The following is a 25797-nucleotide window of genomic DNA, read 5'->3' on the forward strand; positions in this document are numbered from 1 at the left end:
GAATCAGCATACACCCAATCGCCGTAAATTCCATAAATTGTAAATTTGACGTGGGGAAAGGTCAAAAGTGAACGTCACGCGCACTTCACAACGACGACCACGTGACCTCAAGACAATGGTCTTTTGTTCTATTCCCGATGTAAATCCCATATATAAATCTATAGGTTTACGTTGTCTCAACTTGCTCCTCCTCTTCAGCAGGTGTCAATATGGACATTTTCCAGCTCTCTTTCCGGTCTCCTCTCACTTCCTCAAAAGCATCTTCTTCTTCGTTTACCTTCACGGATCCTTCCTCCCCCATTTTAATCCCATCCTGCAGATTTTTGTTCATCCTCCTATCATTTCGACATTGGGGGAAGGAGGAATGCAGTATGCTGGGGAGGACGGAATTATGGAATGAGGGGAAGGGGATAAAGAATGTGAGGGGACGACAAACCCAGGTAACCAATGACGCCGGACCGACGCTGGCTCACGGACACCCTGCTGCTTCCGACATTTAAACAGGTTTGGTCCGGCATCGTTGGTTACCTCAAGAGCTTACCTGGGAAGGGGTGGTCGATGTGGGAGTGGGGAGGAGTAACAGAAGCAAATTCACTTCCTGTGTCCTGTCCTCCCATCCCCATCCGCGCATTCCGACCTCCTTCCCCGCCCTCTCTCTCTCTCTTCCGGGAAAGGAAGCGCCGTCACTGTTACCATGTAAATCCTTACCGGAAAAGCACCAGGTCGGCCCCCACTTCCCTCACGCAGAACTCCTCGAGCTCACTTTATCCCCGTTTTTCCAACCAGTCTCATCCCTTCCCTCCACTTCCACTTCCCACTTCCCACTTCCCACTTCCCGCCCCGCGGTGCCATGACGGACTTGCCTTCAGACCGACATGTGATCAAGGTAAGATTTAAGTCCAATTGGCACCATTGGTTCCTTTTCCCCCTTCCAGAACATTCCTCTGGAATCCCGAACCCCCATCTAATGTTTACATGAACTTTAAGTGTGTGGTGAATCCTTTTACCCCGTGCGTGGTGAATCCTTTTACCCCGTGCGTGGTGAATCCTTTTACCCCGTGCGTGGTGAATCCTTTTACCCCGTGCGTGGTGAATCCTTTTACCCCTTGCGTGGTGAATCCTTTTACCCCGTGCGTGGTGAATCCTTTTACCCCGTGCGTGGTGAATCCTTTTACCCCGTGCGTGGTGAATCCTTTTACCCCGTGCGTGGTGAATCCTTTTACCCCGTGCGTGGTGAATCCTTTTACCCCGTGCGTGGTGAATCCTTTTACCCCGTGCGTGGTGAATCCTTTTACCCCTTGCGTGGTGAATCCTTTTACCCCGTGCGTGGTGAATCCTTTTACCCCGTGCGTGGTGAATCCTTTTACCGCGTGCGTGGTGAATCCTTTTACCCACCAAGTCTTCTGTAAACAGCTTGACCATGTCAGACCATCATGTCGGGGTCGCTTCCCGTGCTCGGACGTTCACTGTTATTCACTCCCTGAATGCTTTAAGTCGTTCACGGCTTCTGCGAACACCTTCTTTGGCGTTTACGGGAATAATAATATTGTGGCGGACACGGAAGCTCACTGGCGTGGTGACATCATTCCGCGCACCAAGTGGGCGGCGGCTACGCCGAGGTGTAGGCGTGGCCTCAGGATATACACCGGGCGCGCAGCCCGGAGCACGCCAGTCGGCCAGTGCTACAGTGACCTTTTAAAATAAAGAACATTAAACTTACCGCGTTGTCCGCTTCCTCCTTGGTAGCAAGTCGCGCGCGCAGCACCGCGCACTTCATTGGTGACCTCCGACATTCGAGTCAGCCGTCGCTGACCACCCGAAACCGCCGCAACAATGGCAACCAACGCGGTCTCCATCAAGCTCCCCGAATTCTGGGAGTCACAAGCCGAAGTTTGGTTCCTGCAGGCAGAAGCCCAGTTCCGACTTCGAGGCATCACGGTGGACGAGACCATGTACTGCCACGTGGTCGCCACCCTCGGGCCCGGCACGGCCACCCGCGTCGTATCGGTCATAAGGGACCAACCTGCCGACGGCAAGTACGAGGCGGTCAAGCGTCTCCTCCTCGCCACGTTCGGCCTTACGGTGGACGCACGGGCCGATCGCCTCTTGGACCTCCCCGACATCGGGGACACGCGACCGTCGGTCCGTATGGATCATATGCTGGTGCTCATGGGCGACGAAACCCCGAACGCTCTATTCCGGGCGTTATTTCGACGCCAGCTGCCAGCACGAGTCCGCCTCGCTTTGGCCGGTTCCGTGTTAACGGAACCCCGTGCGCTCGCTGCCGAGGCCGACAAATACTACGCGGCTTTGGACACGCAGGCGAGTCTTGGCGCGGTCGCCGCTCCCGGGGCTCCCGAGGCTTTCCCTGATGCACCGCACCTCGTGTCCGCCGCCACGCCCCGCCCCCCACCACCGCCACCGCCGCGAAGAAAACCGGGCCTCCGACGCCGCAGCTGCCCACCTGGTGTTTCTTCCACGCCAAGTTGAGGCCACGAGGCTCGGCAGTGTCGCCCGCCGTGCTCATTCGGCAGGTCGGGAAACGGGCGAGCCGACGCTCGGTGGCAACTGTGAGCGTCGGCAATTCAAGCAGCCTTCTGTACATAACGGATACCTTGTCCGGGCACCGTTACCTGTGCGACATGGGTGCGCAGGTGAGTGTCGTTCCTGCCGGTACGTCCGACAAGCAAACCGCGGGCCGAGGTCCCGCGCTGCTTGCGGCCAATGGTACGTCTATACGCACGTACGGAAAACGCTGTCTCTCTCTGCGGTTCGGAGGGCAGGTTTTCCGTTGGTCGTTCGTTACGGCCGACGTGCCCATGCCACTGCTCGGCGCGGACTTCTTATGTGCTAATGGATTACTGGTCGATGTAAAGCGCAGAAGGCTTGTCCTGGCTGAGACGTTCAGCTCGCTCGCGTGCGCGCTGCCCGGCTCGTTGAGCAGCTCACAGAGCGGCTCATCGAGCGGCTTGTTGAGCGGTTCCGTTCCGGCCAGGTTCATCTGTACGCTTCCGGCAGCGGACGAATTCGCCCGCCTCCTCGCGGGTTTCCCGGCCCTCACGAGGCCCACCTTCTCGGCGGGGTCCGTCAAGCATGGGGTGGAACACCACATCCCCACCGCCGGGCCACCGGTCTACGCCCGGGCACGCCGCCTCGAGCCGACGAAGCTCGCGGTAGCGAAAGCGGTATTCGCCATGCTGGAGCGGCTCGGCATCGTGCGGCGCTCCGAGAGCGCGTGGGCGTCGCCGCTCCACATCGTGCCCAAGCCCGGCGGGGGATGGCGACCGTGCGGGGACTACCGGCGCCTCAACGACGCCACCACCCCCGACCGCTACCCCGTCCCCCACATACAGGACTTCTCCGCCCGGTTGGCGGGGATGTCCTTCTTTTCAAAGGTGGACCTCGTGCGCGGCTACCATCAGGTTCCTGTCAGGCCGGAGGACATCCCGAAGATGGCTGTCATCATGCCGTTCGGGCTTTTCGAATTTCTTCGGATGCCCTTCGGTTTGAAAAATGCGGCTCAGGCGTTCCAGCGCCTAATGGACAGCGTCTTGCGCGGCTTGGATTTTTTGTACGTCTACCTGGACGACATCCTCGTCGCCAGCGCGTCCCGCGAAGAGCACCTTCATCACCTCCGCACGCTCTTCGAACGTCTGGGCCAGCACGGCCTGATCGTGAACCCCGCCAAGTGCCGGTTCGGCGTCACCAGCATCGACTTTTTGGGTGCCCGCAGCCCCATCGTGCCTGCAGGCTGGCAGCGCCAGGTTTTTGACGCCATCCACGGCCTGTCCCACCCGGGCACGAGGGCCTCCCAGAGGTTGGTCGCCGACAAGTTTGTCTGGCATGGCCTCCGGAAGGCCGTCCGCGGCTGGACCAGGACGTGCCTCGCGTGCCAGCGCGCAAAGGTGCACCGACACACCCAGGCCCACTTGGCCCCGTTTACGGTGCCGGAACGTCGGTTCGACCACGTTCACGTGGACCTGGTGGGACCTCTGCCCCCTCGCGGGGTTTCACCCATGTCCTCACCATGGTGGACCGCACCACCCGGTGGCCAGAGGCCGTGCCTTTGGCGACGACGACGGCGGCGGACGTCGCACAGGCGTTCATCGCCACCTGGGTCGCCCGGTTCGGCGCCCCCTCGGACATCTCATCCGACCGCGGCCCCCAGTTCACCTCGGAGCTCTGGGGGGCGGTCGCGCGGGGGCTCGGGGTCCAGCTGCACCGAACCACGGCCTACCACCCCCAGGCCAACGGCCTGTGCGAGCGCTTCCACCGCTCCTTGAAGGCCGCGCTCCGGGCCACCGTCCGCGACGGCGGCTGGGTCGACAGGCTCCCCTGGGTCCTGCTGGGCCTCCGGACGGCACCCAAGGACGACCTGCGCGCCTCCGCGGCGGAGTTGGTTTTTGGGCAACCGCTGCGGGTGCCGGGCGAGTTCCTCCCCGACCCCACGGCACCATGGTCCGCGGCGCAGGAGCGTTCTGCGCTGCAGGAGACCGCCCGGAGGTTCGCCCCGGTGCCGACGGCGCACCACGGGCACCCTCCTACACACGTCGCCCCAGAGCTTCGCACCGCGGAGTACGTCTTCGTCCGGCACGACGCCCACCGGACACCACTGCGGCCCCCGTACGACGGGCCTTTCCGCGTGCTGGAGACCGGGGCGAAACATTTCACCCTGGACATCGGCGGCACTCCTGACCGGGTCTCCATAGACCGCCTCAAGCCGGCCCACCTCGACGTGGACCACCCACCGCCGGTGGCTCGGCCCCCGCGTCGGGGCCGCCCCTCTGCGGGCGGACCCCCGGCACCGCCCAGCACCGCAGGCACGCCGCCCCCCGGTCCGGCACCCATCCCGGGTACAGCCGGGGGCATCCCACCTGGCATCCCTGCATCCCGGACGCCGCCGGTCGCTTCGGCCGGGTCATCCGTTTGCCCTGCAAACTGGCCTTCCAGGTGCGCGGGAATTCTGGGGGGGCGCGTGTGGCGGACACGGAAGCTCACTGGCGTGGTGACATCATTCCGCGCACCAAGTGGGCGGCGGCCACGCCGAGGGGTAGGCGTGGCCTCAGGATATACACCGCGCGCGCAGCCCGGAGCGCGCCAGTGCTACAGTGACCTCTTTTAATAAAGAACATTAAACTTACCGCGTTGTCCGCTTCCTCCTTGGTAGCAAGTCGCGCGCGTAGCACCGCGCACTTCAATATAATAATAATAACAATAACAATAAAATATTTCGCACTTCTTCCCACCTTGACCAATGTGGGTCTTCCCCGCTCAGGAACGCGCTCTCGTGCATTGAAGTTACCTTTACCTGCATTGTTTCTATTTCGTTTAAAAACACAGAACCAAGAAAGAACAGAAGAAAACACCAAATCGGCTGGAGACTCCGAACCAGACGTCAAAACATCGCACAAGCTCATATCAACTTGGGTTTAAATGACGTTACACAGCACAAGCTCATATCAACTTGGGTTTAAATGACGTTACACAGCACAAGCTCATATCAACTCTGGTTTAAACAACGTTACACGGCTCAAGCTCATATCAACTCTGGTTTAAACAACGTTACACAGCTCAAGCTCATATCAACTCGGGTTAAAATGACGTTACACAGCACAAGCTCATATCAACTCTGGTTTAAACAACGTTACACGGCTCAAGCTCATATAAACTCTGGTTTAAACAACGTTACACGGCTCAAGCTCATATCAACTTGGGTTTAAATGACGTTACACAGCACAAGCTCATATCAACTCGGGTTTAAATGACGTTACACAGCACAAGCTCATATCAACTTGGGTTTAAATGACCTTACACAGCACAAGCTCATATCAACTTGGGTTTAAATGACGTTACACAGCACAAGCTCATATCAACTCGGGTTTAAATACCGTTACACAGCACAAGCTCATATCAACTCTGGTTTAAACAACGTTACACGGCTCAAGCTCATATCAACTCTGGTTTAAACAACGTTACACGGCTCAACCTCATATCAACTCGGGTTTAAATGACGTTACACAGCACAAGCTCATATCAACTCGGGTTTAAACAACGTTACACGGCTCAAGCTCATATCAACTCGGGTTTAAATGACGTTACACAGCACAAGCTCATATCAACTCGGGTTTGAATGACGTTACACAGCACAAGCTCATATCAACTCGGGTTTAAACAACGTTACACAGCACAAGCTCATATCAACTCGGGTTTAAATGACGTTACACAGCACAAGCTCATATCAACTCGGGTTTAAATGACGTTACACAGCACAAGCTCATATCAACTCTGGTTTAAACAATGTTACATGGCTCAAGCTCATATCAACTCGGGTTTAAATGACGTTACACAGCACAAGCTCATATAAACTCGGGTTTAAACAACGTTACACGGCTCAAGCTCATATCAACTCGGGTTTAAATGACGTTACACAACACAAGCTCATATCAACTCGGGTTTAAACAACATTACACAGCACAAGCTCATATAAACTCGGGTTTAAATGACGTTACACAGCACAAGCTCATATCAACTCGGGTTTAAACAACGTTGCACAGCACAAACTCATATCAACTCGGGTTTAAATGACGTTACACAGCACAAGCTCATATCAACGTGGGTTTAAATGACGTTACACAGCACAAGCTCATATCAACTCTGGTTTAAACAACATTACACGGCTCAAGCTCATATCAACTCGGGTTTAAATGACGTTACACGGCACAAGCTCATATCAACTCGGGTTGAAATGACGTTACACAGCACAATCTCATATCAACTCTGGTTTAAACAACGTTACACGGCTCAAGCTCATATTAACTCGGGTTTAAATGACGTTACACAGCACAGGCTTATATCAACTCGGGTTTAAATGACGTTACACAGCACAAGCTCATATCAACTCGGGTTTAAATGACGTTACACAGCACAAGCTCATATCAACTCTGGTTCAAACAACATTACACGGCTCAAGCTCATATCAACTCGGTTTTAAATGATGGTACACAGCACAAGCTCATATCAACTCTGGTTTAAACAACGTTACACGGCTCAAGCTCATATCAACTCGGGTTTAAATGACGTTGCACAGCACAAGCTCATATCAACTCAGGGTTAAATGACGTAACACCGCACAAGCTCATATCAACTCGGGTTTAAACAACGTTACACGGCTCAAGCTCATATCAACTCGAGTTTAAATGACGTTACACAGCAAAAGCTCATATCAACTCGGGTTTAAATGACGTTACACAGCACAAGCTCATATCAACTCTGGTTTAAACAACGTTACATGGGTCAAGCTCATATCAACTCGGGTTTAAATGACGTTACACAGCACAAGCTCATATCAACTCTGGTTTAAACAACGTTACACGGCTCAAGCTCATATCAACTCGGGTGTAAATGACGGTACACAGCACAAGCTCGTGTCAAATCGGGTTTAAACAACGTTACATGGCTCAAGCTCATATCAACTCGGATTTAAATGACATGACACAGCACAAGCTCAGATGAACTCGGGTTTAAACAACGTTACATGGCTCAAGCTCATATCAACTCGGGTTTAAATGACGTTACACAGCACAAGCTCATATCAAATCGGGTTTAAACAACGTTACACTGCTCAAGCTCATACCAACTCGGGTTTAAATGACGTTACACGGCACAAGCTCATAGCAACGGGTTTAAATGACGTTACACAGCACAATATCATATCAACTCGGGTTTAAACGACGTTACACAGCACAAACTCATATCAACTCTGGTTTAAACGACGTTACACAGCACAAGCTCATATCAACGGGTTTAAATGATGTTACACAGCACAATCTCATATCAGCTCGGGTTTAAACGACGTTACACAGCACAAACTCATATGAACTCGGGTTTAAACGACGTTACACAGCACAAACTCATATCAACTCGTGTTTAAACGACGTTACACAGCACAAACTCATATCAACTCGGGTTTAAATGACGTTACACAGCACAAACTCATATCAACGAGGGTTTAAACGATCTTACACAGCACAAGCTCATATCAACTCGGGTTTAAATGACGTTACACGGCATAAGCTCATATCAACGGGTTTAAATGACGTTACACAGCACAATCTCGTATCAACTTGGGTTTCAATGACGTTACACAGCACAAGATCATATCAACGGGTTAAATGACATTACACGGCACAAGCGCATATAAACTCGGGTTTAAACACCGTTACACGGCACAAGCTCATATCACCTCGGGTTTAAACGACGTTACACAGCACAAGCTCATATCAACTCAGGTTTAAACAATGTTACACAGCACAAGCTCATATCAACTCGGCTTTAAACAACGTTACCCAGCACAAGCTCATATCAACTCGGGCTTAAACGACCTTACACAGCACAAGCTCATATCAACTCGGGTTTAAACGACGTTACACAGCACAAGCTCACATCAACTTAGGTTTAAATGACATTACACAGCACAAGCTCATATCAACGGGTTTAAACGATGTTACACGGCACAAGCGCATATTAACTCGGGTTTAAACAACATTACACGGCACAAGCTCATATCAACTCGGGTTTAAACGACGTTGCACGACACAAGCTCAAATCAACTTGGGTTTAAATGACGCTACACGACACAAGCTCATATCAACTCGGGTTTAAATGACATTACACAGCACAAGCTCATGTCAACTCGGGTTTAAACGACGTTACACAGCACAATATCATATCAACTCAGTTTTTATGACGTTACATGGCACGAGCTGATATCAACTCGGGTTTAAACGACATTACACGGCACACGCTCATATCAACTCTGGTTTAAACGACGTTACATGGCACAAGCTCATTTCAACTCGGGTTTAAATGACGTTACACGGCACATGCTCATATCGACTTGTGTTTAAACGATGTTGCACGGCACAAGCTCACAGCAACTCGGGTTTAAATGACATTACATGGCACAAGATCATATCAACTCGGGTTTTATCGACTTTACACGGCACAATCTCACATCACCTCGGGTTTAAACGACGTTACACGGCCCAAGCTCAAATCAGCTCGTGTTTAAACTATGTTACACGGCACAAGCTCACATCAACTCGGGTTTAAACAACGTTACACGGCACAAGCTCATATCAGCTTGGGTTTAAATGACGTTACACGACACAAGCTCATATCAACTCGGGTTTAAATGACGTTAAACAGCACAAGCTCATATCAACTCTGGTTTAAACAACATTACACGGCTCAAGCTCATATCAACTCGGGTTTAAATGACGTTACATGGCACAAGCTCATATCAACTCAGGTTTAAATGACGTTACACAGCACAAGCTCATATCAACTCTGGTTTAAACGACGTTACACGGCACAAGGTCATATCAACAGGTTTAAATGACATTACACAGCACAAGCTCATATCAACTCAGGTTTAAATGACGTTACACAGCACAATCTCATATCAACTCTGGTTTAAACGACGTTACACGGCACAAGCTCATATCAACTCGGGTTTAAATGACATTACACAGCACAAGCTCGTATCAACGGGTTTAAATGACGTTATACGGCACAAGCTCATATAAACTCGGGTTTAATCGACGTTACACAGCACAATCTTATATCAACTCGGGTTTAAACGACGTTACACAGCACGAACTCATATCAACTCGGGTTTAAACGACGTTACACAGCACAAACTCATATCAACTCGGGTTTAAATGACGTTACACAGCACAAACTCATATCAACTCGGGTTTAAACGACGTTACACAGCACAAACTCATATCAACTAGGGTTTAAACGATCTTACACAGCACAAGCTCATACCAACTCGGGTTTAAATGACGTTACACGGCATAAGCTCAAATCAACGGGTTTAAATGACGTTACACAGCACAATCTCGTATCAACTCGGGTTTCAATGACGTTACACAGCACAAGATCATATCAACGGGTTAAATGACATTACACGGCACAAGCGCATATAAACTCGGGTTTAAACGCCGTTACACGGCACAAGCTCATATCAACTCGGGTTTAAATGACGTTACACAGCTCAAGCTCATATCAACTCAGGTTTAAACAATGTTACACAGCACAAGCTCATATCAACTCGGCTTTAAACAACGTTACCCAGCACAAGCTCATATCAACTCGGGCTTAAACGACCTTACACAGCACAAGCTCATATCAACTCGGGTTTAAACGACGTTACACAGCACAAGCTCACATCAACTCAGGTTTAAATGACATTACACAGCACAAGCTCATATCAACGGGTTTAAATGATGTTACACGGCACAAGCGCATATAAACTCGGGTTTAAACACCATTACACGGCACAAGCTCATATCAACTCAGGTATAAATGACGTTGCACGACACAAGCTCAAATCAACTTGGGTTTAAATGACGCTACACGACACAAGCTCATATCAACTCGGGTTTAAACGCCGTTACACGGCACAAGCTCATATCAACTCGGGTTTAAATGACGTTACACAGCACAAGCTCATATCAACTCTGGTTTAAACAATGTTACATGGCTCAAGCTCATATCAACTCGGGTTTAAATGACGTTACACAGCACAAGCTCATATAAACTCGGGTTTAAACAACGTTACACGGCTCAAGCTCATATCAACTCGGGTTTAAATGACGTTACACAACACAAGCTCATATCAACTCGGGTTTAAACAACATTACACAGCACAAGCTCATATAAACTCGGGTTTAAATGACGTTACACAGCACAAGCTCATATCAACTCGGGTTTAAACAACGTTGCACAGCACAAACTCATATCAACTCGGGTTTAAATGACGTTACACAGCACAAGCTCATATCAACGTGGGTTTAAATGACGTTACACAGCACAATCTCATATCAACTCTGGTTTAAACAACGTTACACGGCTCAAGCTCATATTAACTCGGGTTTAAATGACGTTACACGGCACAAGCTCATATCAACTCGGGTTGAAATGACGTTACACAGCACAATCTCATATCAACTCTGGTTTAAACAACGTTACACGGCTCAAGCTCATATTAACTCGGGTTTAAATGACGTTACACAGCACAGGCTTATATCAACTCGGGTTTAAATGACGTTACACAGCACAAGCTCATATCAACTCGGGTTTAAATGACGTTACACAGCACAAGCTCATATCAACTCTGGTTCAAACAACATTACACGGCTCAAGCTCATATCAACTCGGTTTTAAATGACGGTACACAGCACAAGCTCATATCAACTCTGGTTTAAACAACGTTACACGGCTCAAGCTCATATCAACTCGGGTTTAAATGACGTTGCACAGCACAAGCTCATATCAACTCAGGGTTAAATGACGTAACACCGCACAAGCTCATATCAACTCGGGTTTAAACAACGTTACACGGCTCAAGCTCATATCAACTCGAGTTTAAATGACGTTACACAGCAAAAGCTCATATCAACTCGGGTTTAAATGACGTTACACAGCACAAGCTCATATCAACTCTGGTTTAAACAACGTTACATGGGTCAAGCTCATATCAACTCGGGTTTAAATGACGTTACACAGCACAAGCTCATATCAACTCTGGTTTAAACAACGTTACACGGCTCAAGCTCATATCAACTCGGGTGTAAATGACGGTACACAGCACAAGCTCGTGTCAAATCGGGTTTAAACAACGTTACATGGCTCAAGCTCATATCAACTCGGATTTAAATGACATGACACAGCACAAGCTCAGATGAACTCGGGTTTAAACAACGTTACATGGCTCAAGCTCATATCAACTCGGGTTTAAATGACGTTACACAGCACAAGCTCATATCAAATCGGGTTTAAACAACGTTACACTGCTCAAGCTCATACCAACTCGGGTTTAAATGACGTTACACGGCACAAGCTCATAGCAACGGGTTTAAATGACGTTACACAGCACAATATCATATCAACTCGGGTTTAAACGACGTTACACAGCACAAACTCATATCAACTCTGGTTTAAACGACGTTACACAGCACAAGCTCATATCAACGGGTTTAAATGATGTTACACAGCACAATCTCATATCAGCTCGGGTTTAAACGACGTTACACAGCACAAACTCATATGAACTCGGGTTTAAACGACGTTACACAGCACAAACTCATATCAACTCGTGTTTAAACGACGTTACACAGCACAAACTCATATCAACTCGGGTTTAAATGACGTTACACAGCACAAACTCATATCAACGAGGGTTTAAACGATCTTACACAGCACAAGCTCATATCAACTCGGGTTTAAATGACGTTACACGGCATAAGCTCATATCAACGGGTTTAAATGACGTTACACAGCACAATCTCGTATCAACTTGGGTTTCAATGACGTTACACAGCACAAGATCATATCAACGGGTTAAATGACATTACACGGCACAAGCGCATATAAACTCGGGTTTAAACACCGTTACACGGCACAAGCTCATATCACCTCGGGTTTAAACGACGTTACACAGCACAAGCTCATATCAACTCAGGTTTAAACAATGTTACACAGCACAAGCTCATATCAACTCGGCTTTAAACAACGTTACCCAGCACAAGCTCATATCAACTCGGGCTTAAACGACCTTACACAGCACAAGCTCATATCAACTCGGGTTTAAACGACGTTACACAGCACAAGCTCACATCAACTTAGGTTTAAATGACATTACACAGCACAAGCTCATATCAACGGGTTTAAACGATGTTACACGGCACAAGCGCATATAAACTCGGGTTTAAACAACATTACACGGCACAAGCTCATATCAACTCGGGTTTAAACGACGTTGCACGACACAAGCTCAAATCAACTTGGGTTTAAATGACGCTACACGACACAAGCTCATATCAACTCGGGTTTAAATGACATTACACAGCACAAGCTCATGTCAACTCGGGTTTAAACGACGTTACACAGCACAATATCATATCAACTCAGTTTTTATGACGTTACATGGCACGAGCTGATATCAACTCGGGTTTAAACGACATTACACGGCACACGCTCATATCAACTCTGGTTTAAACGACGTTACATGGCACAAGCTCATTTCAACTCGGGTTTAAATGACGTTACACGGCACATGCTCATATCGACTTGTGTTTAAACGATGTTGCACGGCACAAGCTCACAGCAACTCGGGTTTAAATGACATTACATGGCACAAGATCATATCAACTCGGGTTTTATCGACTTTACACGGCACAATCTCACATCACCTCGGGTTTAAACGACGTTACACGGCCCAAGCTCAAATCAGCTCGTGTTTAAACTATGTTACACGGCACAAGCTCACATCAACTCGGGTTTAAACAACGTTACACGGCACAAGCTCATATCAGCTTGGGTTTAAATGACGTTACACGACACAAGCTCATATCAACTCAGGTTTAAATGACGTTAAACAGCACAAGCTCATATCAACTCTGGTTTAAACAACATTACACGGCTCAAGCTCATATCAACTCGGGTTTAAATGACGTTACATGGCACAAGCTCATATCAACTCAGGTTTAAATGACGTTACACAGCACAAGCTCATATCAACTCTGGTTTAAACGACGTTACACGGCACAAGGTCATATCAACAGGTTTAAATGACATTACACAGCACAAGCTCATATCAACTCAGGTTTAAATGACGTTACACAGCACAATCTCATATCAACTCTGGTTTAAACGACGTTACACGGCACAAGCTCATATCAACTCGGGTTTAAATGACATTACACAGCACAAGCTCGTATCAACGGGTTTAAATGACGTTATACGGCACAAGCTCATATAAACTCGGGTTTAATCGACGTTACACAGCACAATCTTATATCAACTCGGGTTTAAACGACGTTACACAGCACGAACTCATATCAACTCGGGTTTAAACGACGTTACACAGCACAAACTCATATCAACTCGGGTTTAAATGACGTTACACAGCACAAACTCATATCAACTCGGGTTTAAACGACGTTACACAGCACAAACTCATATCAACTAGGGTTTAAACGATCTTACACAGCACAAGCTCATATCAACTCGGGTTTAAATGACGTTACACGGCATAAGCTCATATCAACGGGTTTAAATGACGTTACACAGCACAATCTCGTATCAACTCGGGTTTCAATGACGTTACACAGCACAAGATCATATCAACGGGTTAAATGACATTACACGGCACAAGCGCATATAAACTCGGGTTTAAACGCCGTTACACGGCACAAGCTCATATCAACTCGGGTTTAAATGACGTTACACAGCTCAAGCTCATATCAACTCAGGTTTAAACAATGTTACACAGCACAAGCTCATATCAACTCGGCTTTAAACAACGTTACCCAGCACAAGCTCATATCAACTCGGGCTTAAACGACCTTACACAGCACAAGCTCATATCAACTCGGGTTTAAACGACGTTACACAGCACAAGCTCACATCAACTCAGGTTTAAATGACATTACACAGCACAAGCTCATATCAACGGGTTTAAATGATGTTACACGGCACAAGCGCATATAAACTCGGGTTTAAACACCATTACACGGCACAAGCTCATATCAACTCAGGTATAAATGACGTTGCACGACACAAGCTCAAATCAACTTGGGTTTAAATGACGCTACACGACACAAGCTCATATCAACTCGGGTTTAAATGACATTACACAGCACAAGCTCATGTCAACTCGGGTTTAAACGACGTTACACAGCACAATATCATATCAACTCTGGTTTAAACGACGTTACACGGCCCAAGCTCAAATCAGCTCGGGTTTAAACGACATTACACGGCACAAGCTCATATCAACTCTGGTTTAAACGACGTTACACGGCCCAAGCTCAAATCAGCTCGGGTTTAAACTATGTTACACGGCACAAGCTCACATCAACTCAGGTTTAAACAACGTTACACGGCACAAGCTCATATCAACTTGGGTTTAAATAATGTTACACGACACAAGCTCATATCAACTCGGGTTTAAATGACGTTAAACACCACAAGCTCATATCAACTCTGGTTTAAACAACATTACACGGCTCAAGCTCATATCAACTCGGGTTTAAATGACGTTACACGGCACAAGCTCATATCAACTCAGGTTTAAACGACGTTACACAGCACAAGCTCACATCAACTCAGGTTTAAATGACATTACACAGCACAAGCTCATATCAACGGATTTAAATGATGTTACACGGCACAAGCGCATATAAACTCGGGTTTAAACAACATTACACGGCACAAGCTCATATCAACTCGGGTTTAAATGACGTTGCACGACACAAGCTCAAATCAACTTGGGTTTAAATGACATTACACAGCACAAGCTCATGTCAACTCGGGTTTAAACGACGTTACACAGCACAATATCATATCAACTCAGTTTTTATGACGTTACATGGCACAAGCTCATATCAACTCGGGTTTAAACGACATTACACGGCACAAGCTCATATCAACTCTGGTTTAAACGACGTTACATGGCACAAGCTCATTTCAACTCGGGTTTAAATGACGTTACACGGCACATGCTCATATCAACTTGTGTTTAAACGATGTTACACGGCACAAGCTCACAGCAACTCGGGTTTAAATGACATTACATGGCACAAGATCATATCAACTTGGGTTTTATCGACTTTACGCGGCACAATCTCACATCACCTCGGGTTTAAACGACGTTACACGGCCCAAGCTCAAATCAGCTCGGGTTTAAACTATGTTACACGGCACACGCTCACATCAACTCGGGTTTAAACAACGTTACACGGCACAAGCTCATATCAACTTGGGTTTAAATGACGTTACACGACACAAGCTCATATCAACTCGGGTTTAAATGACGTTAAACACCACAAGCTCATATCAACTCTGGTTTAAACAACATTACACGGGTCAAGCTCATATCAACTCGGGTTTAAATGACGTTACACGGCACAAGCTCATATCAACTCAGGTTTAAATGACGTTACACAGCACAAGCTCATATCAACTCTGGTTTAAACGACGTTACACGGCACAAGCTCACATCAACTCGGGTTTAAACAACGTTACACGGCACAAGCTCATATCAACTTGGGTTTAAATGACGTTACACGACACAAGCTCATATCAACTCGGGTTTAAATGACGTTAAACACCACAAGCTCATATCAACTCTGGTTTAAACAACATTACACGGGTCAAGCTCATATCAACTTGGGTTTTATCGACTTTACGCGGCACAATCTCACATCACCTCGGGTTTAAACGACGTTACACGGCCCAAGCTCAAATCAGCTCGGGTTTAAACTATGTTACACGGCACAAGCTCACATCAACTCGGGTTTAAATAACGTTACACGGCACAAGCTCATATCAACTTGGGTTTAAATGACGTTACACGACACAAGCTCATATCAACTCGGGTTTAAATGACGTTAAACACCACAAGCTCATATCAACTCTGGTTTAAACAACATTACACGGGTCAAGCTCATATCAACTCGGGTTTAAATGACGTTACACGGCACAAGCTCATATCAACTCAGGTTTAAATGACGTTACACAGCACAAGCTCATATCAACTCTGGTTTAAACGACGTTACACGGCACAAGCTCATATCAACTCGGGTTTAAACGACGTTACACAGCACAAGCTCATATCAAATCAGGTTTAAACGACGTTACACAGCACAAGCTCATATCAACTCTGGTTTAAACGACGTTACACAGCACAAGCTCATATCAAATCAGGTTTAAATGGCGTTACACAGCACAAGCTCATATCAACTCTGGTTTAAACGACGTTACACGGCACAAGCTCATATCAACTCGGGTTTAAATGACATTACACCGCACAAGCTCGTATCAACGGGTTTAAATGACGTTATACGGCACAAGCTCATATAAACTCGGGTTTAATCGACGTTACATGGCACAAGCTCATTTCAAATCGGGGTTCAACGACACTACACGAGCTCGAATCAACTCGGGTGTAAATAACATTATGCAAGCTCAAATGACCTTGGGTTTAAACGACACAACGCAACCTCAAATCAACTTGGGTTTAAACAACATGACACAAGCTCGAATCAACTTGGGTTTAAACAACGTGACACAAGCTCGAATCAACTCGGATTTAAATGACAAAAATATTTAGATGAACAAATACTTAGATGAAGTGGATGGAGTAAGAGCCAATCAGGACGTCCATGTCCATGTGCTTTGAACTACAGCCGGAAAACTGCAAACCTGGAATTCCCAGAAAACTTGGTTCAAAACCATCTCTCGCTTGTCGTCATCAAGTCTCTGCGCTCATTGGTGTCATTGCTCACGCACACTGTTGATTGGCTTGATTCAAGAGAAACACATCTTCCCTTTGGCTCATGAGACGTCGCAAGGCCGGTGAGGAGAAAGTCGAAAACTATATGAGTCAAATAAATAAATGAGAAATAAGCACACTTAACAGTGAAAAATACAAGTAGGTGATGGAGGGGAGACGAGGTTCTCCTACACTCTCTTGGCAGGCCTAAATTGTGGTTTTCAAATATCTACTCTAAACATGCAAATGTCAACTAATGAACCCTTTAACACACAATACAGTAGTCCATTTTTGTTGCAATATCTTTATGGTACCAAGTTATTTGCTTTAATTTTGCTTAAACTTCTTTCTTTTTTTCTCTTGATGTATTTTCAGGCTGATGGAATGAGTTACACACCTCCTTTAAGCCCTCTTCCTCAATCAGCTGCACACAGGTCAAATGAAAGGGATATGCCAGACCCAGGAGCCATACTCATCGGTATGTATCCATTCTGGCACTCCTCCTTCACTGCCACCAGTGGCTGATAAATGTTATTAAAGTGAAATTAATTCTAATATCAAACACTGAGAGTTCCTCCATGTTAATTAAAATTTGAGCTTCACAATATTTCTATGAAAATTGTACTTTGTTGAGCAGTAAATGCAAACTCATTAAGTTTCCATAATTTATATGGTGTATTTCGTGTTTTGTTGTTGATTGGCTGCGGAGCTTACATGATGTATTATATGCATTTCGCAGCCAATCAGGAACCCACCAGGCAAGACGTGACTGCCTCCACTGTAATTACTGGCAAATTCTATGGAGTTATATGTTTTTTTCTACACAAGATCGAGGCACATTAAAGAGTGAGTTGACGGAGGGAACTGTTGCTGGGGCAGTGGGGCAACAGTTGGACATGAGCAAGGGAATGAACAAACAGGAAAAGAAGAAGGGTGGAAACACAGCAACACAAACGGCTAGGCCAAAGTCTTAGACACATTCAAGAGTTACAACAGATGGATGTTACAGTTGTGGCCAAAAATATTGTCACCCTTGCACTTTTTCCAAATAATGCACCATTTCCTCCAGAAAATCGTTGAAATTAAAAAATATATTGGTCTCCACATATTTATTTATTTGGTATGCAGTGGAACAAAACCAAAAAATCTGATAAAATTACGAAATCTTAGCTTATTCCACACAGAAATCCAAAAATGGCCCGGACAATATTATTAGCACCTTTTAGAAGTTGTTAGAAATAATTAGATTTCAAGCAGGTGATTCTCCTTTACTTTGGAATTGAACTCGCCTGCGGTGAGTTGCAGGGGCCTGCAATATAAAAATCATCATTCAAACAGTTTGAAAAGAGAAAAGGGGTCATTCTGCTGTTTTGAGTCACTGTTTACCGCAACGAGCATGGAGAAAAGAAAGAAAACCAGAGAATTGTCTGAGGAGATCAGACACAAGATTGTAGCCAAGCATGGACAATCTCAAGGCTACAAGTCCATCTCCAGAGGCCTTGATGTTCCTGTGTCCACCGTACGTAATGTTATCTGGAAGTTTAAGGCCCATGGCACTGTAGCCAACCTCCCAGGACGTCGCCACAACAGAAAACTTGATAGAAGTTTGCAGCGAAGGATTGTTCGAATGGTGGAGAAAGCACCTCGATCATCTGCCAAACAGATTCAAGCTGACGTTCAGACACAAGGTACGACAGTTTCAACTCACAACATCTGTAGCCAACTCAATGAAAGGGGGTTCTATGGCTGGAAACTCAGGAAGACCCCACTGCTGAGAAAGCCCGACTGGAGTTTGCTAAAACACACCAGAGCAAGCCAAAATCCTTCTGGGAGAATGTCATATGGACAGATGAGACCAAATTAGAGCTTTTTGGAAAAGCACATCATCTCTATGTTTACAGAAAACAAAATGGACACTTCAAAGAAAGGAACACCTTCCCTACAGTCAAACATGGTGGAGGTTCAGTGACGTTTTGGGGTTGCTGTGCTGCCTCTGGCACTGGGTGCCTTGAATGTGTGCATTGCATCATGAAATCAGGAGATAACCAAGGCATTTTGGAGCTCAATGTTCAACCCAGTGTCAGAAAGCTGGGTCTCCATCAAAGGTCAAGGGTCTTGCAGCAGGACAATGACCCCAAACACACTTCAAAAAGCACCCAGGAATGGTTCAAGACAAAACGCTGGACTGTTCTGAAGTGGCCAGCAATGAGTCCTGATCTAAATCTCATTGAACACCTGTGGGGAGATCTGAAAACCAGTTGGGAGAAAGCACCCTTCAAATCTGGGAGAACTGGGGCAGTTTGCGCAAGAAGAGTGGGCCAAAGTGCCAGTAGAGAGGTGAAGGAAGCTCATTCATGGCTATAGGAAGCGCTTGACTGCAGTTATTTTGTCCAAAGGCTGTGCTACCAAATATTAAGTCTCGATCAAGGATTAATAAACTTTGAAATGCTGAATATAGATTGACGTTTTGCCTTTTTTGACGGACGCGTTTATGGTTTTTTTGTGTACATTTTCACTTATGGACGCTTTCCGGCGGTTATATGATTTCTCCCAGCTTCGATGTCCACGGCATGCGAAATTTCAGCCTTCTGCATCACCCGGAGGATACCGAACATTAATATCAGTCAGTGAGTGGTTAGAATGAGCTTTATAGATGACTATCAGGAGTACCCGGCGTTCCCGATGGGGGGAGGGGGAGGAGGCCGAGGAGGCAGAGGAGGCAGAGGAGGGAGGGGTGAGGGGTGAGCAATGGAGTGAGGAGAGTGGAAGGGGGAGGGGAGAGAGAGGTGAGGGGAGAGGGAGGGGGGGGGGGGTCCCCTAGACCCCCACATGAGGCTGCGGCCATATAGCCTATGTTACCCAAACAAAGTTGTATTTGTATTTGTACCCCGAGTAAAGTATAAAAGCGTTTATAGCTGGAGTTTCTGGCGTTGCTCAAGTGAAAAAGAAACATTAACATCTTAGAAATGAGGACAAATATAATGGAAAAGCAATTACATCCAAATCAGAATCCATCACAAATGTCAAATCATAATTTTACCTTTTCATTGAATATATGCTGCTGAATGTGCCATTCATCACTTTTCTGAATTAAGTATGATGACCTTCAGGTAGAAGAAGAAGCCTTACCACCAACTTCGACCGCTTCTGGAATTGTTTGATTATTTGTGTTCAAATGTCTGGTAATTGTTTTGTATTTATTTGTGCGAATGTGTACTTGTATATAACTCTCATTAATCAAAATGGCTTAGGCACTATAGAGTGACTTTTAGAAAATCAAGAAAAAAAAAATCCGTTCAGCCATCTCCGAAAAATGGCAACACACAGATACACAGACCAACGACTCTCTTATATTGTAGATTAATCGTGTTGGGAGGGGATGGGGGCTATGGGAGCTTTGACGGTTGTTATAAATATACAGACTTGGCATTTAATATGGATTTTTTTTTTCTTGACTTGGGTTTACTTTCTGAACTCAGTATATCAATCTGGTGAGTTTCTTTTACCCTCGGGTGATGTCTTTGTTGAAAGAACCATATCACTGATTGTCTTTCGCAGCAAGAAGTCAATAACAGGATTATATCACAGGTGGCGTGACAAAATGTAAGGACAGGTACATTTGACGATTGGCTTCACAATCGGGTATATAAGGGTTGTTGCGTTCTGTATTAGTGGAAAACAACTGCTGCACGTCTACAAAAGTTATTGCCGCTTCCTCTGGAGATGGTCCGTCAAATTGACAATGCTGTTTGTCATGGAGTGGTGGCTTTACGAAATTCTGGCATGAAACAGCGTGCTATTGTTCGGCAGTATGGCATCACTCAAGGTCAGGTGTCAAAGATCCTGAAACGAAATGCTCAGAGGGGTGTCCCTACTCCAATACCGAGGCCAGGACATCCACGCAGAACCACAAGGAGAGATGATCGCCAGCTGCACCGGTTAGTCTGCAATGGCCGTACCAAGTCAGCAAATCGGCTTAGGGCTGAGTGGCAGCAACTGACAAATGTGCCTGTATCCAGAAGGCTAGTCAACCAACGACTGGTTCAAGCAGGCTATCGTGCCAGGCGTCCCCTGAGAAAGCCACGCCTGACCAGACAACACAGCCAGCGCCGATTGCAGTGGGCCAGAGAGCACCGGCAATGGCAGCCAGGACACTGGAATCACGTGACCTTCAGTGACGAGTCTAGATTTCTGGTCAAGATGTCCACGTCCGAGTGCGCAGACAAGTGCATGAAGCCCACAAGGAAGATTGTATAGTGCCAAGAGTCCAAGCTGGAGGTGGTGGGGTGACCGTCTGGGCTGCTTTTCATGCAGGGGGCAAAACTGACCTGGTTGTTCTAAATGGAAACTTGAACCAGTTCAAGTACAGGGTCATTCTGGAAGAAACATTGCTTCCATTTGCTCGTGCAGCCTTTAGAGGAAACTTTGTCTTCCAAGATGATAATGCACGGCCTCATCATGCTCGCATGATCCAACACTTTCTTGCTGACCGTGGTGTAGAGCATATGGAGTGGCCTGCCATGTCACCGGATATGAATCCGATAGAGAACTTGTGGGCAGAATTAACGCGTCAAATCGACAACTTGGACCAGCAGCCTACCTCTGTGCGTGAATTGCAGCAGACTATTGTCACTGCATGGCAAGCGATTCCTGTCCAAACCTTGGCAAATCTCGTGAACAGCATGCCTCAATGTGTACGTGCTCTCCTGAATGCTCGTGGGGGTTACACGAAGTACTGAACTGTAATTTTACTGTCCGTAATCCCAGTCATAATTTAGCTTTTGTTTTTGTTGAATTTTTTTTTGGCTAATGTGCAAAATAAAGAGATACTTCTGGAAAACGTACAGAACTTTAACACAGTACTGTCCGTGAATCGAGTTCGATATCAGTTTACATCACTTTCAAGGATCAATTTATTTGCTTCGAAATGTCAAATGTGGTTTTTGTTTCTTTTAAAGGTCACATTAACAAAATCTAGAATAATTTCAATATAATGCCAATTAACTTTTGGTTCTAAGTCATCTTGAAAAGTAAGTTCACCCCCACAAAAAAAATATTCCATATTAAATGCCAAGTCTGTATTACTTGTTTGGTTCTAGGGCCACAAGATAAATTATTCTAGATTTTTGCATAAACTGTTTTGGTAAAAGTTGAGTCGTCCATCCGTATGTGTATGTATGTGTGTTATATCCACTGCCGATGCTTCAATGTCCGAACAGGAAATGGCAGGAGCTTGACACTTCTCTCATCCATGGATATTTATTGTATTTTCTATATTTTCATGAATCTGTTTGCATCCAGGAACACAACAATTATGGTTAACCACTGTGAAATTGCACTTTTGTTTAAATGCTGAAAATTATGTTAAAAAGAGTATTTGACTTAGGTTTTTCCCCCGCAGTGGCAGGTTAAAAGTGCCCCGGCTCGTGGAAATGAATCACTGAAAACACACAGCATGCGTGAAAGGCCTCATTTGCCTTTACACATCATTTTGAAAGTCCCGTATTGCCAAACCTAGGACTGGAAGACCCAAAATGCTGTCCAACAAGGATGAGCAAAACCTGAAGATAATATCCTTAAGAAATAGAAAGATGCCAACCATTGAATTGACAAAAGAACTTGCAGAAGGCTCAGGTGTCGTTGTCCATCCTTCAACAGTACGAAGGTTACATATGAAATCAAGACTTATAGGATGTGTTGCAGTAAGAAAACCTTACTTAAGAAAGGGGAGCAAGGGTAAAAGGTTAAAATGTGCACAAGAACACAGAAATTGGATGGAGCAAGAGTCATACGTGTGTTACGACCATGGGGTTTGGGTCTATTAAGAGGGGGGTATCCTCATTTCCCCTCGGACTTACCGGGCCTGAGGCTACTGGGCACAAATAACTTCATACCTCTGCAGGTTGCTCGGCAACCGTGAACGGCAGTTGGTCCGCAACACGGTTACAGGGTTCTCCGTCTAACTTACCGTTTACCTGTACCACATGCTTTCCAATCAGGGAACGCACCCTTGGCTATACACCAATCTTATCTTGATTAGATCTTAATTAGGGTGCCCGAGCTTACGGCTGGTGTATGCTGCAGGACTGTAATGAGCCAATTAGTTGGGCAATTATAATCTCCCAGTCTAACCTAATATGCAAACAGCGCTGGATCAGTGAAAAGATGAACGCGGACAGATAGAAAGGAATGTCAAAAAGAGATTTATAATAATTATTCACAAGTGGTGATGTGGAATGCAGGATCATGAAAGAAAGGGGGGGGAGGGAACTCAAGGGCTTTAATGTTCAGTGGGGGAAAGGTGTACATAAAAGGAACAATGGGGGAATACAAATTCACATGTACAGCAAAGGGTAATGAAGGCTGCCAGCGATATTTACAATGCAGGAAAGAAAATATGCTGTCTGAGATGCAGACTTAACCTATGCCTTACCTACCGGCTATTACACAGCACAGGGTACCCAGCAGACATTCACGGAAGGTAAGATAAGAACAGAAAGAAAGACAGTGCGAGGGTTAAACGGCCTCTTCTCTTACCGGACAGAGCAGACGTGCTACCGTGACCCAAACGCTAAAGGAGGGGGTAAAGAGGGGAGTAATACTTGTGTGCCTATGGTGGGTTGAGTGTAGATGGTTTGGGGTGTCGTGCATGTAAATGTGAGTGGTGCGAGTGAAAAATGTGAAGGTGCGTGATCAGTGGTGATAAAGTAATAAAATACAGCTGAGAATAGAAAGTGTAAGTGGATAGCCTACTGTGTGAGAGTCTAAAAAGTATGTGCAAGCGTGGCTTGGTTTGGCCCTAATCAATGTGCTCGCTCCATCTGCTTGCTACTTCAGCTTCCAGCTCCGACCCGCCAATGTGAAAGCCACCCCTCAAGCCCAGATCATCCATAACCAATGCACATGCAGATAGAGAGTGCAGGCAGAGACAGTGAGGCAGGCAGAGAGGGAGCCTTCGCCCACCGCACCTTTATAATCCCTTAGCGAGGGTGGGGCCTAGAAGTGGAATCTAGAAGGTTCACGGCAGAATCCGGGATGCCAATTGGCTCTTCGCTGCTTTGCCCCACCCTCACCAGACTTTCACAGCTGATTTCCATCAGATGGCACTTCCGATGTGCCAAGGGATGGAGCTTTTGCAGTTTATTTTTTATTTTTTCCTTTGTCTACAAGATCGAGATCGAGGCTCGTGTAAGAGCTAACAATAATCACAAGAAAAACAAATAGACACATAAAAAACATACAATGAAGGGAGCGGGAGACAAGATGGGGAGAGAAGGGGAAGCACATAAACACAACATTTGAGAGCAGGGACATCGGGAGATGTGTGGGAGGGAGAGGGCTTGGGTGGTGGAGGCATGGGAAGGGGAGGGGGGGATGGGAGAGGTATAAAACACATCGACACTGCTCGGAATTCAAGGAAAGAAGTCGGTATTTCAAAAAAGTGGATCTGGGGTGAAATTAACGGGGGTAGAAAAGATCAAGGTTTTGGATGGGGGAAGATAAGAGATGGTGGTGAACAACTGATTTAAATACCTGGAGGAGGAGTGGGATTGAAGAGAGTGAGGGAGTTTGTTCCAGAGGCGGGAGAAAAGAGGAGTGAAGGAGTGAAGGTGAGCAGAGAGTCTTGATTTTGGCAGTTTCACCAGAAGAGGGTTGCTGGCAGATCTTGTGCCACCTGTAGGAATATTTGGGGGACAGAGCACAAACAGAGCTGGGGGAGCTAGGCCGGAGAGGAGTCGGTGGAAGACAGAAAGTCCACCAACCTGTCTGTGGTGAGTGAGTGAAAGGCCCTCAGAGTTAGCTTCATCGTGGGAGATTCCAATGATTCTGAAAGCTTTGGTTTCAACAGCGTGAAGCCAAGCTAGGTTTGAGGCAGGGGCACCAGCCCAGAGGAAAAAGCAGTATTTCATTGAGCTGCGGATGAAAGCCCTGTATGTGGTGAGGAGCTCAGGTGTGCCAAGGGAGGACTTCGCACGACGGAGGATGCCCAGTCGGCGACTGGCTTTGGAGGCCAGCTTGGAAATGTGGTTTTCCCAGGAAAGATCATGGCAGATAGTGAGACCCAAAAGCTTGAGTGACAGAACTTCTTGGAGATAATTGTTGAGAAAGTAGATGGGAGGGTTGTCCAGTTGGTCTTTTCAGAGAGACATAGTAAGAGTGTGAGATTTGTCAGGATTGAAAGACATGTTCCACTTGTTTGACGAGTGATTTTGTCCACGTCTGCAGAGAGTGAGGAGGCTGCAGACTGCCGATCTGAGGGATGATGTCTGGAGCGGCAGAGAGTGGAGTCATCAGCAAAGAGATATAGAGGATTTTCCAGAGAGTCGGAGAGATCATTGATGAAGACCAGAAAAAGCACAGGGCACAGAACACTGCCTTGGGGGAACTCCAGCCTGAACAGGACTGGTCGTTGACTACGTCGTTGACTTTGACCAGAGAGGAAGTCCGCAAGC

The 25797-nt window shown here is 46.6% G+C and overlaps 1 protein-coding gene across 1 annotated transcript in view; it reads left to right on the top strand.

Annotated features, from left to right (window-relative positions):
• Nucleotides 1-237: 237 nt before the first annotated feature.
• Nucleotides 238-25797, top strand: part of LOC144893236 (transcription factor ETV6-like) — a 72461-nt gene continuing 46901 nt past the window's right edge. Inside the window, exons 1-2 of the mRNA XM_078783030.1 lie at nucleotides 238-886; nucleotides 17720-17822. Of these exons, the coding sequence (XP_078639156.1) occupies nucleotides 851-886; nucleotides 17720-17822 (139 nt within the window). The 5' untranslated portion in view covers nucleotides 238-850. The remainder of the gene's footprint in view (nucleotides 887-17719; nucleotides 17823-25797) is intronic.

Source organism: Myxine glutinosa, chromosome 8, assembly GCF_964187855.1.
Source record: "Myxine glutinosa chromosome 8, kmMyxGlut1.1, whole genome shotgun sequence".
In the NCBI taxonomy this organism is placed as follows: Eukaryota; Metazoa; Chordata; class Myxini; order Myxiniformes; family Myxinidae; genus Myxine; species Myxine glutinosa.